This window comes from Martes martes (assembly GCF_963455335.1).
Source record: "Martes martes genome assembly, chromosome: 4".
Taxonomy (NCBI): domain Eukaryota; kingdom Metazoa; phylum Chordata; class Mammalia; order Carnivora; family Mustelidae; genus Martes; species Martes martes.
In genome coordinates, this window is record NC_137891.1 from 144,549,881 (window position 1) to 144,568,586 (window position 18,706).

General features: G+C 48.1%; 1 protein-coding gene across 1 annotated transcript; it reads left to right on the plus strand.

Moving 5' to 3' along the window:
* The first annotated feature begins 5,812 nt into the window (after positions 1 to 5,812).
* JUN (Jun proto-oncogene, AP-1 transcription factor subunit) lies at positions 5,813 to 8,136 on the plus strand. Its single transcript, XM_080800477.1, has one exon. The coding sequence runs from the start codon at positions 5,866 to 5,868 to the stop codon at positions 6,868 to 6,870; it is 1,005 nt and encodes a 334-aa protein (XP_080656603.1). The 5' UTR covers positions 5,813 to 5,865; the 3' UTR covers positions 6,871 to 8,136.
* The last annotated feature ends 10,570 nt before the right edge of the window (positions 8,137 to 18,706 follow it).

Here is an 18,706-nt window from a genome sequence, read left to right on the forward strand (position 1 = left end):
CTCTGACCTTGAACATGGAGTATAAGCCAGAAACAACGTTTTTTTGTTAAGCCAATGAGATTTTAAAGATTTTGTTTATTTATTTACTTTTTAAGAGAGAGAGAGAGAGAGAGAGAACACGCAATCAGAGGGAAGGGCAGAAGAAGAAAGAGAAAGAGGGAGAGAACCAGACTCCCCACTGAGCATGGAGCCCAACATGAGGCTCAACATGAGGTTCCACATGGGGCTTCACACCAGGCTTGACACAGGGCTCAATCTCACAGGGGCTTGATCTCCCAACCCTGAGATCATGACTTGAACTGAAGTCAAGAGTTGGAGGCTTAACTGACTGAGCCACCCAGGTGCTCCAAACCACTGAGATTTTAGAATTGTTCAACATGGTGGCAAACCTAGCCCATCCTGACTGATCTAAAAATTAGAACCTAGATACATGGTCATGTAATAACAACAACAAATAAAAGTAAACATTCATTTAGAAGGCAATAACTAAGAACACTTATTCGAAGCTAAAAGGATGGTGATCTATTTGGTGAGCATATTACCTGTGATAATGCAGAAGATAATGCAGAAGATAATATGATGAACCTAAGGAACTAAAGGAAGAGACTGTGAAACAGAATGTTAATAGCTTGTGTTGGTAACTGTTGGATACGTTTGGAAACTTATTACAAAAAAGAGATGAGCTCAGAGAAGATTCAGTTTGTAAACAGAAATTCAAGTAGGGACAATCTATAAATTCAAAGATTTGTAGGGTTCGAAGAGGTTACTGTTTCTCAATTTCAACCAGTAAAATACATAATTATGACATGTTTTCAGAAAAAAAAAAAAGACCAATTAAAATCAGCCTTGAGGTATGTCTCAAGTCAAGAGTATGGCCTCAAACTTATTGTTATAACTTCGGGATAAATGAAGATAATACCCAGCATATGTTTGCAATTGGACAAAACGGCTTTGGAAAAGGGAGGAAAAGTATCATTCTCCTACCAAAGCCCAGAAAACCCAAAGCGCACAAAACCAAGTCAGGAGAGAGAGGACAAGTGAAGGACAATGAATGAGAGAGAGATACCAGCAGGCAAGAAAGCAAGAAAGCAAAGATATACAGCAAAACATGGAAGTAGGTCTGGGAAAGAATCAGCTGTGGCTATTAGCTCATGGAACGCCTGGAATCAAACAGATAAGAAGCCTACATTTTTGTGAGAGTTGTACTGCCAAAAGCACATCAGCCTGGACTAAAGGAGACCTTGTTTAAGACTTAATATCACTCTGTACCTCCCCCAATTTTTAAAGGCATATTTTAAAACATATTTCCCTATGCCCTCTTCAGATAGAGAAAAGGAAGACTTTCTCAGAGCGCAAAGCCAGAGGTCACGGAAAGCAGTGGATAAGGCAGCTACCCCAAGGGGACAGAATCAGTGTCTAATCAGGGTGTTGGATTCGGGGGTGGGGTGGGTATCCTCAACATGTCTGCTTAGTGGACTGGTGTCTACTGTGGTTTCCCATTCCTTCGTTTTCCAAACAGCGTGCCTACGGCAGTTAGCCTATCTCTGTTCCACTGGTCCATCTTGAGGGTACACAGGAGAGATGTCTTGCATTTAGAAAAAATGTCACATCTGGAGCTGATACAGAGTCTACTACGAATCACCCAGAACCTGGAAAGTGAGCTTGACACACTGTGACTTGATGAATCTTTAGGATTGTCCCCCCTGAGGAAAGAATGAGAAAATTCTCTCTGTGGGAAGACAGTAAGCCAAACATTTGGTGAGCAGAAAAGAGACTGCTAGAGTCATTAGTGTTGTTCTCCAAATAGTCCTGGCTCTCTCCCTTTAAGATACTCGGCAGAATTGCAGAGATTTAAAATTAGGCAGTAGCCACATGACTTGCCTTGACCAGTGATACCCGAGCAAAACCTCAGTGTGTCACTTTCAGGTGGATGCTTCGAGAGCTAGTGAATGGTCTGCTGCCTTGTCTCCTCCAGCCAAGACGGTAATGAGAAGCACGTGTCAAGAGGAAGCCTTCTTCAGTCCAAGTCCTCAAGTGTCCATGGTGAGCAGAATTCCCCTGCAGACCTTGAGCAGGGACACGTAGCATGAGCAAGAAATAAACTTCCTGGGGTAAGCCACCGAGATGTCTGGCTTGCTTGTTAGAGCAGCATAGCCCAGCCTTTCCTGACTGATCCTGGAAGTGAGAGAGGAGGCAGTAGAGCAGGAGTGAACATAGGAAAGGGGCCCCCTCTCTCAAGCAAAGGTCTCTGAACTCTTTCCTGGTCATAAGGGAAAGCCATGAAGGTTTCCAAGCAGGGGTGTTAACATGAACAGATCTGCTATTTTTTGGATAAAATATGCTATTTCTCAACATAAGGAGAAAATAAGCCTACTAAACCACATAAGGCAGAGAGAAACACACAGAACCCTTAGGCAAAAGATCTGTGTATATATATACTTACACACACAAAGTCCTAAGTCTTAAAGTTTCTAAATACAGGAGCTCTGAAAGGAGTTCCAGAGGATCAGGCATGGTAATTAGTTCTATCCCACCGTCCAAGTGCCATTCCCCTACAGACACCTAATACTTAACAAGAATGTCTTCCAGAGCAGAGCAGATACAAGGGAATGGAACAAAGACCTGAGATTAATTTCCAGCTGTCTGTGTGACCTGAGCAAGAGTCTTAACCTCTCTGAACCTAGTTCCTCATATGTTAGATCCAAATAAAAATACACGCACCTAGAGATGGTTGTGAGGAGAAACAGCATATTGAAATAGCTCAGGTAAATGCCTGGCTGGTGGTAGGTGTTTAATACATGAAATTTATTTTTATTACCGTTAACATAAAAAATTATTAAGAACGTCAGCTCCGTGATTACAAAAGAAAATGGTTCAGGGCAACAGAATAGAGAATGTTCCCTCCTCAAGGAAAATAACTGGGTCTTGTCATCACTCTATCCCCCCACGGCAGCTCAGTGCCTGGCTCAGGGGAGCTGCTCAGTTTCCCTCTGCTGCATGCAGGAGGGAAAGAAAGGTTAGTGCGTGGGGTGAAGAAAAGTTGTCAAGATTTCTGACACCAGCTGCTGTTGGGCCCTTGAATCTGAACTCTCAAAGCCACAAATACCGTAAAGCTCTGGGCTATAAACCCAAGGCTAAATTCCCCCTAAGTTCAGAAGCTGAAAAGCCAAAATTAGAATCTGAGAACACAAATTGCTGCAAGTCTGACTTCAAACCCCAGTCCTCAACAGGAGGTCCGGGAAAGTGCTGACTTCTGACCCTTTCCTCCCTCACCTTCCTCCCCCCACCGCTCCTCACAGGGGTAAGGACACCTGGTTCTGCCAGGTCACACTCCTATCCTGTCATTTCATCGAGGTTCTGGGAAACTCCGAGGGAGGATAGGAAAGGGGGCTGTTCGGCGACCACCTCCTGGCCCTGGAGGCGACGATGTTCACTAGCTCAGCCCAGTGAGGTGGGTCTCACCGGCCCCACTTGCAGACCTGAAGGAACTCAACAGAAGTTCGGCAATTCGATCACTTCACACCGTGGCAGCGCTGGGCACGCGAGAACCCACGATCCCCGATTTGGATATTCCTTCCGCCATACACTTTTGTCCCTAAGGGCTGCGTGGTAGGAGGAGGATAAAATAACAACCGCAGAAAACGAACCACTCATATGTGTCTAGCGCTTCCTAGAGGCTACCCAGGATATGGGCCCACCACCTGGCCGGGAGCGGAGAGATCTTAAATCTTGGTCGCTACCCCTGACTCGCTGCGTGACTTTTTTCTGAGTTATCTGACGCTCTCGGACTTGTTTTCCTGTAAACAAATCAGGACGGGAGGTGCGGTGTGTGTGTTTGTGTGTGTGTGTGTGCGCGCGCGCGTTTGTGAACTATGGTTGCATGTTGTGCGGGGGCGGGTAGCCGACGATCACCGGGGTTCCCCAAGTTTCGGATTCCCTAAACGCTCATTCACAACTGGAAGCTGAGTTGCCCCCTAATTCTACCCCCTATAGAAAAACTTCCCCATCGAGGCAAAACTGAGCCCTCGCACCCTTTCTCCCATGGTCTGGAGGGTGCAGTGGGGGTGCAACGCAGACTTAGCTGAGCACCCAGTTTCGAGCAATGCAAATCAGGCGGCTTCTAGGCTCAGCCAAACAGCAGCGCGGACCATCGCTCGTGAACTTGACCAGGAGACAAACTTTGCAGCGTCTTCAACGTGGGGGGCCCGCTCTCCCGAGACCGCCCCTAAACTTAAGCTCACTTTCACTCGCCCCCACAGGGGACTTAACAGAGCCACCTTAAGGGCGGTGCTCCCGCCCCCCGGAAGTGCGGGGGGGCACACACCCGAGCGATCAGCCTCCGGCCCCGCAAGGCGGCGAAGTGCCCGTGGATGATACCGAGCACCCCAAGTGGGGAAATACCCCACACCCCGCGCTCTCAGCCCCAGACACCTGGCCCGGTTTCCGAGCCTTCCGGCTGCCTGAGTCCCCTGCATTCCCGCCCAAGCCCTGAACTTGAGCCCGCCTCGGTCAGAGGCTGCGAGAGCCCGCGTCCAACCGACTTGCTGTAGCCACCGTCACTAGACAGTCAAACCCCAAGACGTCAGCCCACAATGCACCGGGCGGGCCGGGAAAGACGCGCCGGGGAGGGGAGGGGAAAGAGCCCCGCGCGAATTGCGCGGGAGGGGGAGGGGGAGAGGAGGAGAAAGAAGGGCCCAACTGTAGGAGGGCAGCGGAGCATTACCTCATCCCGTGAGCCTCCGCGGGCCTAGAGAAGAATCTTCTAGGGTGGGGTCTCCATGGCGACGGGCGGGCCCGCCCCCTTGAGAGCGACGCGAGCCAATGGGAAGGCCTTGGGGTGACATCATGGGCTATTTTTAGGGGTTGACTGGTAGCAGATAAGTGTTGAGCTCGGGCTGGATAAGGGCTCAGAGTTGCAGGGAGTGTGGCTGAAGCACCGAGGCGGGAGTGGAGGTGCGCGGACTCAGGGAGACAGGCAGACACAGGCAGGCAAGACGGCAGTGGAGTCCGAGCTGCAAATCCTATTTTCTTTTCTGTTTACTCACCAACTGCCCAGAGCGAGCGCCTGTGGCTCCGGGGCTGGTGTTTTGGGGAGCGTCCGGAGAGCCCCTTCTCCAGCCGCCCCCAAGAGGAGAGCCCCGCTGCCCGGGAGCTGCTGACAGCGCGGAGCGAGGCGGCAGTCCGTCCGGGGAAGTCCGGAGAGCGGCTGCAGCGGCCAAGAACTTTCCTGGCCAGGAGGACAGGGGACAAGTGGCCCGGGTCCCGGAGCGAACTTTTGCAAAGCTTTGCTGCGCCTGAAGCTGTGGCGGCGGCGGTGAAGACGAGAAGGCGGCGGAGAGAGGAGACCGAAGAGGGACGTGCGCTCAGCTTCTCTCGCACCGGTTGCTGAACTTGGGCGAGCGCGAGCCGCGGCTGCCAGGCGCCGCCTCCCCCTCGCAGCGGAGGAGGGGACAGTCGTCGGCGTCGGGGCGGCGGACACCCGCCGCCGGCCGGCCACAGCGGGATCGGCGCTGACTGCTGCCGCCGGGAAGGCCGCTGTCGCCGGGAAGCGTATTCGTCCGCGGGCTCCCAGGAACCGCTGCGCCCGAGAGCGCTCCGTGAGTGACCGCGACTTTTCAAAGCGGGGCAGCGCGCGCGAGCTGGCAAGAGTGCGGGCGGCACCTGAACCCTGAGCGCCTGGGGAGCGAGCTGGTGAGCAGGGCGCAGGGGGGAGGACAGCCGGCGGGTGCGCGCGGCTCTCGAGAAACTTTCCTTGCCCAGGGCCCCGGGAGGCGCGGGTGTCCCCCGCTCGCCAGCGCGCTGTTGCGGCCCCGAAACTTCTGCGCGCTGCCCAAACTAACCCCACGTGAAGTGACGGACTGTTCTATGACTGCAAAGATGGAAACGACCTTCTACGACGATGCCCTGAACGCCTCGTTCCTCCAGTCCGAGAACGGCGCCTACGGCTACAGTAACCCCAAGATCCTGAAACAGAGCATGACCCTGAACCTGGCCGACCCGGTTGGCAGCCTGAAGCCGCACCTCAGGGCCAAGAACTCGGACCTCCTCACCTCGCCCGACGTGGGGCTGCTCAAGCTGGCCTCGCCCGAGCTGGAGCGCCTGATAATCCAGTCCAGCAACGGGCACATCACCACCACGCCGACCCCCACGCAGTTCCTGTGCCCCAAGAACGTGACAGACGAGCAGGAGGGCTTCGCCGAGGGTTTCGTGCGCGCCCTGGCCGAACTGCACAGCCAGAACACGCTGCCCAGCGTCACGTCGGCGGCGCAGCCGGTCAGCGGGGCGGGCCTGGTGGCTCCGGCGGTGGCTTCGGCAGCGGGTGGCAGCGGCAGCGGCGGCTTCAGTGCCAGCCTGCACAGCGAGCCGCCGGTCTACGCCAACCTCAGCAACTTCAACCCGGGCGCGCTGAGCAGCGGCGGCGGGGCGCCCTCCTACGGTGCGGCCGGCCTGGCCTTTCCCGCGCAGCCCCAGCAGCAGCAGCAGCCCCCGCAGCCGCCGCACCACCTGCCCCAGCAGCTCCCCGTGCAGCACCCGCGGCTGCAGGCCTTGAAGGAGGAGCCGCAGACGGTGCCCGAGATGCCCGGGGAAACGCCGCCCCTGTCCCCCATCGACATGGAGTCGCAAGAGAGAATCAAGGCAGAGAGGAAGCGCATGAGGAACCGCATAGCTGCCTCCAAGTGCCGGAAAAGGAAGCTGGAGAGGATCGCCCGGCTGGAGGAAAAAGTGAAAACCTTGAAAGCGCAGAACTCGGAGCTGGCGTCCACGGCCAACATGCTCAGGGAACAGGTGGCCCAGCTTAAACAGAAAGTCATGAACCACGTTAACAGTGGGTGCCAACTCATGCTAACGCAGCAGTTGCAAACGTTTTGAAGAGAGACTGTCGGGGGCTGAGGGGCAACAGAAAAAAAAATTACACAGAGAGACAGACTTGAGAACTTGACAAGTTGAGAGAGCGAGAGAGACAGAAAAGAAGTGTCCAAGGACTAAAGCCAAGGGTATCCAAGTTGGACTGGGCGGCGTCCTGACGGCGCCCCCAGTGTGCACGAGTGGGAAGGACTTGGCGCGCCCTCCCTTGGCATGGGGCCAGGGAGCGGCTGCCTGCGGGCTGCCCCGCTTTGCGAACGGGCTGTTCCCGCACGAACAGAACGTTAGACTTTCTTTAACATTGACCAAGAACTGCATGGACCTAACATTCGATCTCATTCAGTATTAAAGGGGGGGAGGGGGAGGGGTTCCAAACTGCAATAGAGACTGTAGATTTGCTTCTGTAGTACTCATTAAGAACACAAAGGGAGGGGGGGTTGGGGGAGGGGAGGCGGGAGGGAGGTTTGTGAGAGCGAGGCTGAGCCTGCAGATGAACTCTTTCTGGCCTGCCTTCCTTAACTGTGTATGTACATATATATATTTTTTAATTTGATGAAAGCTGATTACTGTCAATAAACAGCTTCATGCCTTTGTAAGTTATTTCATGTTTGTTTGTTTGGGTGTCCTGCCCAGTGTTGTTTGTAAATAAGAGATTTGGAGCACTCTGAGTTTACCATTTGTAATAAAGTATATAATTTTTTTATGTTTTGTTCCTGAAAATTCCAGAAAGGATATTTAAGAAAATGCAATAAAATATTGGAAAAGTACCCCTCCCACAACCTCTTTTCTGCATCATCTATGGATTACCTATCTAGGTGAAGTTGAAAGAGTGGAGAGTCAACTAACATCACTCTCAGTGCTTCTTACTATCAAGCAGTGAAAACTGTTCTCTACTGGACTTGAGATAACTGTAGCTGATGCTCTTGTCAACTTACCCTCTTCCCTCCCCCAACAATCTATGTAGGGTTTCCTACAGAGGATAGTGTGGCCCTTCCGAAGGCTGAGGGAAGGGAGGTTGTGGTGAAGAGGGACAGACAGTCCCCTGGGAAGTCCATTTAAAATCTGGATTATACCAAGTGGCATGTGCTGTGACCATTTGTGATGTTAGCAGAAACTTAAGAGTAGTTGCTTATTCTCAAATCAGGAACAGTGGCAGATTTTCACAGAAGATGTATCCTTCCAATTTGGAATCTTTAACAATCCCTCGATAAAAAAGATGGTCTTTGCTTATGAATATTTATAACAGCATTCTTGTCACAATAAACGTATTCAAATACCAATAACAGATCTTGAATTCCTTTCCCTTTACTACTTTTTTCTTCCCAAGCTCTACACTGAAGCTTTTCTTTTCAGTTGCTGGGGTTAACGTTACTGCCATCTGAAGTTACTGGGTAATTAAGAAGCTAAGAATTTAGGAAGAGTCAGCACGATTTGCAATCTGGATGAAAAATTCTCCCAGTTTCATTAATATTCTTTCTCCTCCAGTGCCCTCCTCTCTCTCTCTCTCTCTCTCTCTTTCTTTCTCTCTGAAGTAAACACCTATACTTAGACAAGTTACTACAATAGCAGTTTACCAGTTGGGGTTTTTCTACAGTTTATTTCTTAATTTGTTTCTAAAATAATCAACCTTGTTTAAGTCCTTATTACACAAATAGCCTTAAAAGATGGTAATCTATATACCCAAAAAGATTCATAAGAGAAACCATGAACACCAACACAGTGATTACCTGTGTAAGTCAAACCTTAGCTCTGGGGAAATGGCAAACTTAAATTCTGTCTACAGATACAACTTGGGAGATCAACAAGGCAGTATGCAACAAGGGAACAATTTTTGCTTGGTTGCTTTTCATCCCAAGAGCCGGTGTGATTATCAAGCAGCAAAAGCAATTTGATATCCAGGAATATTTCACAAACCACTAATTGAGGCAGGGCTGTTTGCTCATTAGCAGTGCTCTAGTACCCAACAGGTCTGAGAGTGCTAATATCCTGCCTGTGGCTGTAAATCCAAAGACAGAAAGAGTTGTTCCTTTGGAGTGTATCTCCGAGTGCAAGAGATTGGACAGACTTGATAGCTATCAGATCCACTCCGTTGTAATAACCCTTCTTTAACAAAGGGTTACTGGGAGCAGAGCAGAGTTTGCAAACAGTGAATTTGCCGATGTCAGCAACCCGGAAGGTGAGTTGATTTTGACCATATGTAGAAATAGTCAGCAGAGGGACAATAAAGCACTTCGGGGTGGGGCTCTATGGAAGCTAAACAAGAGCCAACTAGAAAAAATAAGCAGGCTGGGGAATTAATTACCTGCAAAGGTAGACTAAGCCAGACAACAGAGAAGCACAGAAAAAGCCACACCACTCCCCAGCTTTAGACTCCAAGTGTTTAAAAAAAAAAAAAAAGAGCCTGAGTCTCAGGCCTATCGCTACTCTTGTTTGTTTTTTGTGTATTTCAACTAACATTCTAAATGTATATCCCTGAAATTCTAACCATTCTAACAAAAGGGATAGAAAAGTCATTGTGGTAGAGGACATTAACCAATGACCTTGGGACACAGAAAATCAGCTAATTTTGTAGACACACAAGTTAATTTTATTTTGCCATTCAATAAGTTACTTGGGTAGCACTAGTATTTGGAGAAGATGAAGCTAGTGCCACATAAAACCATTAATTCTCATCTAATTTGTGTTATGTATGGATATTTCAAACAGATTTGTAACCCTTTGTGTCCATTGGGGCAGAGGGTTCATGAACTCAATGAAAAAGCCTACAAAATTCTATGTATGTGTACGTGCATGCATACACGGGCACATACACGCTCCCCTGGGGAAAGAAATCATTAGCTTTTATTTGGTTTTCACAGAGTTCCATGACTCAAAAATGGTTAATAATTCCTAAGCTTAATGGCTACACACTCATTATGAGAAATTTGCTTTTGTGTGAATCTGAGTCTCATGCCTTTTCCCCCTTCTAGGCTTCTGTTTGTGCTCATCCATCTACCTGGAATACCTTTCCTTCTGGTCCAGTGGATGAATCCCACCCATTCCTCAAGGCTTGGCATACATAGCACCTTCGCTATGAAGCCTTCCTTGCTAACTCTATCTTCAGGAGGAATGAACATTCCCATTGAGCATTCATAACATTTTATCAAAACTTCTATGGTAGCACTTATCAAAGTATTAACATTGTGAACCTCTGTGACTCTTGGCTAGAACCCTATCCTACTCATCCGTGGACCCCAGACTCCTAGTACAATGCCTGGCACTAGCAGATATTTATAAAATAAATGTGTGATGACTGAAGAAGCAATTGAACTTAAACCCTCCTCCAAAATAACTTCAGGTCTTAATTTCTTCTAGTGAAGTATACCTCATCCATTTCCAGGTATACAAGTCCAGATGGATTGAAAACCCCCCAAAAATTCAAGCCCAGCCAATTTTCAGTGAATGTTCTAAAGCCCACTTTTCAATGAGTGTTCTTAAAATAAGCTGTCTGCACGTTCTTCCAGCCATACAGTGTCCCTTCTCCCCTCCACTAATGCAAGTGGGCACCTCCTTATATAAAATGGGTCTGCCTGAAAGATTGGGCTTGGAGGTGGGGATGGAGAAGGATAATGTGTGACCATTAGGCAAGCATAAAAAATAGTTCCAGATGTGGCTTTATTAAAAACAACTACTTCGGGGCACATGGGTGGCTCTGTGGGTTAAGCCCCCGCCTTTGCCTCAGGTCATGATCCCAGCATCCTGGGATCAAGCCCCACATCGGGCTCTCTGCTTGGCAAGGAGCCTGCTTCCCCCCACTCTCTCTCTGCCTGCCTCTCTGCCTACTTGTGATCTCTGTCAAATAAATAAATAAAATCTTTAAAAAAAATACTTCATTGGTAATCCAGAGAGGACTTTCTTTTTATAAAGTTAATATATCTCAGGGGTCTAGAAGTTAGTGCTTAGCATCTTCTGGATAGAGATAAGGATCATGCTGAAGTATCTATTCCCCATGTCCTTTTATTGTTAGAGAAGATGTGCATTGGTGGAACTAACCAAAAAAGACAATTCCAAAAAAGACTCTGCCCTACCCTTGCCTCCATGGGTCTTCTATATGAGTCAAGTGGAAAGTCATGGAAGATGGGGAAATGTTAGAATATGGGACGGCCCCAGAAAGTGAAATTGTTTCTTCCTAACTCTAGAACCTGGCCCCATTTATTTGGTTTTGGATGTCTGACATCCCAGAGAAGGGTATGCCCCTGGGCCTGGGTCTCATTGAGGCCCTATGCTAAGCGTGGGGATTCAGTGATGAGCGAGACACAATCCCTATTCTCAAGGAATTCAGAGTCTGGTGGGGGAAGAGCATACAGATAAAGCACAAAGAGATGCCAGATCTGGGGAGGAGGAACCATTATCAGGAGAGACTTCATGGGAGAGGTGACATGTAAGCTGAGCCAGTGGGACTCACCAGGAAGGAAAGGTTGGGAGAGGAACTTGCATGCGAGGGCACAGCGGCATAGGAGAGCATGGTGCATTCAGAGAGCTGTAAGCTGCTTGGAGAAGCTGGGAATGAAGGTATGAGAAGAGAAATGGAAGCAGGAAAGTTTAGGGGTGAGGTTGTGAAGTAGGATCTGTTCCATGCTAAGAGTTTGGTAGTTATCTTGCAGGTGATAGGGAAATGTAGAAGGACACAGAGAAACGGACTCTCAACTTGAGAGAGATTCATGCTGGTAACAGTTTGGGTGATGGACTGGTGGGGAAGATGCCAGGTAAGAAGGGTGATACCAAAGACAGGATTTAGTTTAATTTGGAATGCCTGTGGTCTTCAAAGCTGTCCTGGAGTTGGGGGAGAAGTGGGAAGAAGATGGCTTAGGCTGAGCCCCCATTATCCTACATTTCTTCCTACACAACTTCCTGGCAAGCTGGGCCTAAGGAGGGATATCTGCAAGTTCACATTTTGCCTTGACAGCTTGTCCTGAACTTCAGTTTTCCTGTGTCAACTTGACATCTGAACGGAAGTCATCTTACAAAATGGTCGAGTCTACCTGCTTAGTGTCAGGATGCTCAAATAAACAGATGTCAAAGAAAAAAAGGCTTGTGATCTCACCACTGCAGGACCCAAACCTACTTTTATGTCATCCGCCAGAACTGACTAAGCTCAGTGGGACTGATTGACCCAAACTATACAAATCTGCTGATATAAGCCAAGAGACCAATGTTTTTACTTATGTTGGGGGAATTAACACCTAGCATCGTAACACCTAGCATCCATATGACACTCATTTGATTTATCAAGCAACACTGAATTCCTATTCTGTGCCAGGCACTCGGAAGGCAACAGGGAGTGAAATCCACAGGATGCCTCCCCTCATGGAGTTTTTATTCTGGTAAGAGACACGGTAAATAGAAAACACACCAATTAATGTATGATTCTACACCTCGACGAAGACAGTAAAGAAGGAAAGTAAAGAGAAAAACCTTCTGAGCAGGGCCAGGGGGAAAGACCTTTCTGCAAAAAATACCTAAACCGAGACTTCCTCCATGACTAGAGTTCCTCAGGGGAAGAACGGATGAGAAGGGCAGCAGCTGCAGGAGCCCCATGAGGGAAAGCTTGGGGAAGAGTTCTGGGCATCCCAGGGGTTGAGAGACAGCCTGCTTTGCTGGTGGAGTGAGCAAAGGAAGCGTGATGAGTGATGCTATTTGCGCTCCCCAGTTCACACCTCTGTCATTTCCAAAGGGCTCTTCTCTCTTCTGTCTCCTTCCACTGGCACCTCTACCCTGGCTATGTCATTGGTACTAGCTCGATCTCACCGACTCAGCAACTGTTTCTCCCAGTAAGTCTTAAGAGCTTTTGTCAAGGCTCTCCTCATCCACTGGCTGATGGGGCCATCATTAGGCTTCAAGAACCATATTTTTCTTCTATGTTGTTTGAGGAACCAGATGCCCGGGTGATCCTGGGTTCCTTATCCAGGGCACGTCCCTGCTTCCACATCAAGGACCCCAAGGAACTGAATTAGTCATCAGAAAGTTCTTTGATGTGCACACCATCTGAGCAAAGGTAATCAGAGAGTCTCCTGGGATATGCCATCCGTGCCCCAGCAGCAAGTGAACTCCCCTTGTCCTGCTGCAAACTCATCCTCTCTGGAGGGGCCAGAACACTTAGTGCCAAGAATCCCCGGCACTTTCTTGCCATACAGACTTCTCCCATGTACATCCACCGAAAAACAGTGTCTGATGGTTGCCTCCTTGTTGCTTCAGAACATTGGATTCCCAGATCACCACGTTACTGCCTTCTCAGGTTACTGCTACGCACTGGCTACCTGCACAGAATTTGCGTATTTCCCAGATCTCCTCGGGACTGTCAGTCCATCAGCTTCTGCTGCTGGCTGATCTCTTCCAGAGTGGTGATTCATCTAGGTTCATGTTCAGTGGGAGGAATTTTCCCTGGCCTTATCACAAGTCCTGGAAAAAGGTGGGCAGGAACCTGGGCTGTTATGTAATTGACCACACTAACAGTTAGGATGCTTATAGGGACCAGTAACAGAAGACCCAATTTAAAGAGGTCCAGGCATGAACCAAGTCCAGGGCTCAATGACCTTGTTCATGGACATCATCATGGGTTTAAGGGCTTTCTATCTTTTTGCATCACCATTCTCGGTATGTCAAGGAACCTCCTTGTGTGGCCTCAAGGTAGCTTTGGCAGCTCCTGACATCATAGGTAAACACAATGCAAGGACATTTACTCTAATTTTTCTCTTTTTATTAGCAAAAGAAACCTTTCCTAGAAGCTCCCCACCTCCACCTGTCGACTTCCTCTCAGATCCCTTTGGTTAGGAGTTGGTCACGTACATATACCCAAACAGGGGATGAGGCCTCCATAATTGGCTGATAGTCATGCTTTGCCTTTTGGGATCTCCTTTTTCTAACCACATGGGAAAGTGAACACACAAAGTTATTTTTAAAATAAGTAAAAACTCAGGGCTCTGATAGCAAGAAAGGAGTGAGAAAGAAGATGGCTTTTGGGTTGGTGGAGAGTCACTAATGCTCTATGCCAAACATTTCCAGCTCTCCTCTTGGGTACAAGGTAGGGTAGTACTTTCCCATCTCCTACCTCCTTGAAGGTGGGTAAGAAACCACGTGACTTGTGTTAACTAATGCAATGTGAGCAGGGGTGACGTCTCTCACAATCAGGTGGAAGCCCAAGAGCAGGTGAGAGATTCAACATGCTTCAGCTTTGGCAAATATGGAAGCATAGAAATGGCGTGTCCATTAACCTGGGTCTTTAAATAATAATGATGTAGATCAGAGTCCCTCTCCAGGCCCAGCAAATCTACAACAGACATTGAACATGAGCAAGAACAAAACCTTTGTTGTTTTAGGACACAGAGATTTGAGAGCTACTTGTTTCCATGACATTACCTAGCCTTTCCCAACTTCAGGAGAAACCAACTGCGTCTTCTACAAGTGTAATAAAAACACGTGTATAATATTCATGATAGATCTCATTTCCCAAACTTCTACTATGTAGCAGGCACTGTACTGGGTCTCACAAGTAAATGACAGGGCTGTATTTTATACATGAGAAAATGGAGGTTCAGGTCTTGTTCAGGTTCATGGGGTAAGTGGCTGGTGGAAGCGCAAGTTGAGTCCAGGTCTTTCTGACCCCAGAGAGCTTGCACTGTACACATATATCCTTATTCCTGAGTACTGGTGCCACGTATCTCAGCTGAGCCTTACAACCTCCCTGCCACAGACCCCGTTGTCATTCTACCCAGAGCCTCTCCCCTTTCCACTCTTCCTCCCTATCCTTCCGACTCCATGAAGAATCAAGGTATTACAAGTTAGAGGAGGCACATGGATTTTGGAACTGAGTGCCTACAGGTTAATCTGGGCTCTGCAGTTGTATTTGGGGGAGCAAGGGCCGAGTACCCTAATATTGCTAAGCCTCAATCCCTTCCTTTGTAAAAATGAGGCCAGCCAGGGCTCCCTCAGAAGGCTGTCAGGAGGATCATGTATATACAGCCCTTGTATGGAGCAGACAAACAAGAATTAGCCACTTTTCACTGTAGACTTGTTCATTTAAGAAGAAGCAATCAGGACTCCCCCACGCCATGCTCCAAGCCGGTGTGTGTGCACGCACACATGCACAAACCACCCTCCCTGAAATGCAAACGTTTCCCAGTAAGATTCAACAAGGTCTCACAGGGCCTGCTTCTTGGTCATATAAGGGCCGGCAGGTCCTCTCCACGGGCTGGAGACAAGTTTTGTTTCCCCAGCTGCACTCACAGGGGAATGCTCTGCAGGCACAGCATCGGGAACCTGTTTGACTTGGCTCAGAGGCCTGTCAGCACATTCAGGAAGTGAAGTCAGAGAGAGGCTGGATTTCAAACAGAGCCAGCTGTACACAAATGCCCGGGCAGTGACATGCCTTACCTAGGCAGGGAGCCTATCAGCCCGGGTCGCCCTGGGTGCTGTCCAAGAAACCTCTGAGGATGGCTCGGGGCCACGAAAGGAAGAAGCAATCTCTGGCACCCAGAAATGGGCTGTGACTCCCAGAGCAAAGGAGCCCAACAGGGCTACACCAGGCTCATCTCAGCCAGTCCGGTGTCCTGGGCAGCGGGATGACTGCGTCCGGACTCCCAGAGCTTGCTGGGTTGAGGGGCTAATGTTTATCTCCCTGGAGACCTGAACTCAAGTTTTGGGAAGGGAATGAAGGAGAAGGGGAGGAGAGCAAAACAAATAGGTTAGGAGTGCTGGGGAGGGGAGAGAGAAAAATGAATGGTGTCTGACAGCATGCAGGCCCCTGAGAAGGAACACACAACCATTCTCCAGCCATGTCCAGGGAACAGTATGGTGACTGAGTCCTTCATGAACCCTAGTGCTAACTAGAACATTAAGGATTAAAAAAGCTGATATATGTACAAGGGCTTAGCTTAGGGCTGGCAAATCAGAAATGTACCCGTTAGAATTCTATGGTTGCAAGTGACAGAAAATGTTAAATCAACTTAAATTTTAAATCAATTTAAATCAAAAGCAATTGTATTTGAATAAATCATTGAAAAGCATCAGTAGAAGTAGCCTAGACCTGGCCATATGTAGGGCTCAAATAGAATCATCAGGCTTTGATTTCCCTCCACCACTCAGCTAGCTATGGAAGTGTTAGCTTCATGCCCAGGCTCCATATGATAGTATCCAGCAGACCCCACTCTATGTCCACAGGAATAAGTAAGAGGGCAACAGCAGCTACTTGCCCCCTCCCGGGACGGTGTCTCATTGATCTGATTGGGTCTCATATCCATCTCTGAGCCAATCACCCTGACTGAGGGGTGGCATGTGGCATACTGATTGGCTTAGGTATTGTCAACCTTCAATACTGGGGCTTGGGAGTCCCATCAAACCACATGGCAGAAGAGAGAGAGGGAAGAGGAGATTGTCAAAGCAATGTCAGGACCTACAAAGGAGTAGATGCCGCTCCATCTATTTTGTGATTACTGTTGTTACTATTATCAAATCTTACAGGGCAGGGTAGAGGGGCAGCTAGCTTCCTTCAAAAGCTGGGTCAAGACTCATGATCCATTCCTCAATGTCTTATAACAATTTGGGGGCTCCAAGTATACATCATTGAAACATATTTCTCTGGATGGAAAATGTTCAAGAGGATTGTCTTAAACAGTATAACATGTAAAAATACTCTGTAAAAAATAATTACTAATATTAGTTGCTTTTGTGATGTTTATTGTAAAAAATTTATTCATCCAGGCCAGTTGAAACAGAGTCAAATATACTCCAGGCAAAGCTATGAAATGCCAGGAATCCCACTAATCTATTCTGGTCTGTATTTTTCTCTACTATCTTGCTCCCTAAACTGTATCAGTATCAGTAGCTACACTAGTATTTCCATAGTTCAACTGCTGACATAGTAAAAGTCAGAAAAAAGTGAAGTAGGCAGTGACCGTGATTGAATTCTAGGAAGGAGAATCCAGTGTACAATGACATATTCTTTTTTTTCTCCTCACAGCACATCAAAGATCTTTACATGAAAAATCTCTGAAAATTCCTAGAACTGGTGATTATCATAAGAAATGAATGATAAATCCAGTGTTGCAAGTACGACATACCAAGAAAGATTGATGTGTCTACTGTGTGGTTTAAGACATTTCTAGGAGGTAATATGCTGACCAGTTCTTAGCGTTAATAATCAAAATCTTTCCACCTTAAGAGATTAACATGAGACTGAATGATCACTACTCTCTCAGAAGGTAGTGTTACCGTGTTTACTCACCCAATGGTTATCAAATGCCTCCTCTGTGCTAGGCACCCACTGAGCACCAGAAGTGAGAAGCTACGTAAGACATCAACCCTACTATCAAAAGCTGACGGTGGGACGTCTGGGTGGCTCAGTTGGTTAAGCAGCTGACTCTTGATTTCGGTTCAGGTCATGATCTCAGGATCCTGGGATTAAGTCCCACATCGGGCTCTGCAATCAGTGAGGTGTCTGCTTCAGGATTCTCTCTCTCTCTCTCTTTTTCAAATAAATAAACAAATCTTAAAAAAAAATCTGATGGCATCCAATATATTAATTTCTGTAACAGAGGTAAATACAGTGTACCTTGCAAACAATACCCCACCTAAGGGAGTTGAGCAATGGCTTCACCAAGAAGCTGACTTGGAATTGTATCTTCAAAGAGATGAGTGGGAGCTTGACAGAAAAATGGGGTGCTAGCGTTCCAGGGCAAGGGGACATCAAGGACTAAGGTAAGCAGGACTCGGGACCCATCAGTCAAGCATCAACTATTCATGGACAAAAATGGATGAAGTTTCTGCCCATTTACTGTTAGGCAAGGAAAAGAGACATTTAACAGATTATCAAAAAGATGGTCGTTCTTGCTTCGGCAGCACATATACTAAAATTGGAACGATACAGAGAAGATTAGCATGGCCCCTGTGCAAGGATGACACGCAAATTCGTGAAGCGTTCCATATTTAAAAGAAAAAAAAAAAAAAAGATGGTCGCAATGACGTATCAACCCCAGCGCTTTGCAAAGGGCTGCAAAGAGGTGCAAGCAGTATTCTTCCAGATACCGTGAAGGGCGTGCTCCCAGAGCCTCTGGTGGAAGGGTGGGGAGGAGCTTGACTCAGTCTGGTCATTAGGGAAGGCCTCTCCAAGGAAGCGACCTTTAAACTGAGACCTGATCAATTAGTCAGGCATACGGGAGTGGGTGGGGAGAGCATTCCTGTCTTGGGCAAAAGCATGTGTTGAAAGGAGCCAGAACACCAGTGTGTTTAGAATGTAAGTTTCCCTCCAGAGGAATCAAGGGAGAGGATGGGAAGGGGCGGAGGCCATGGGGCAGGTGGATCCAGATGGCGTGCGGTTTAATGTAGCAAATCTGAATACAGTTCCTTGACCCTCAAGTCTCAAACAACCTAAGAGCTTAGATGACAGCAAAGAGAACATAGGGCATTTTCTAAAAGTCACATATCTCATGTTAGGGGCAGAAGCTCTGATTCCTGGCTACAAGAGACTGGTCATGCCATTAGCTGTTCGTGAAGCTCTTGAGATGTGCCCAGACGAGGGGGGCTGGGTGGGGAATGCCTTCTGGGCTACCTTGTTTCAACCTCACAACAGCCCTATCTTGGAGCTGTCATAGGCTTGCTCCCCGGGTAGGAAGCTGGAATCGGACTGCTCCTAGAAAATGGCTGTGTCCGCATGACTGTAAGAGTCAGGAGCTGGGTTTGGCTCCAAAGTCAAGCTCTTGACCATCCCATCAAGCTTCCTCCAAAGAAATCCACATCTTTAGGAATCTTGAAAATTTCAGTGGCTCAGCAGTACGACCCTCCCTGAAGGTTGCTTCAGCAGACAGTAGGA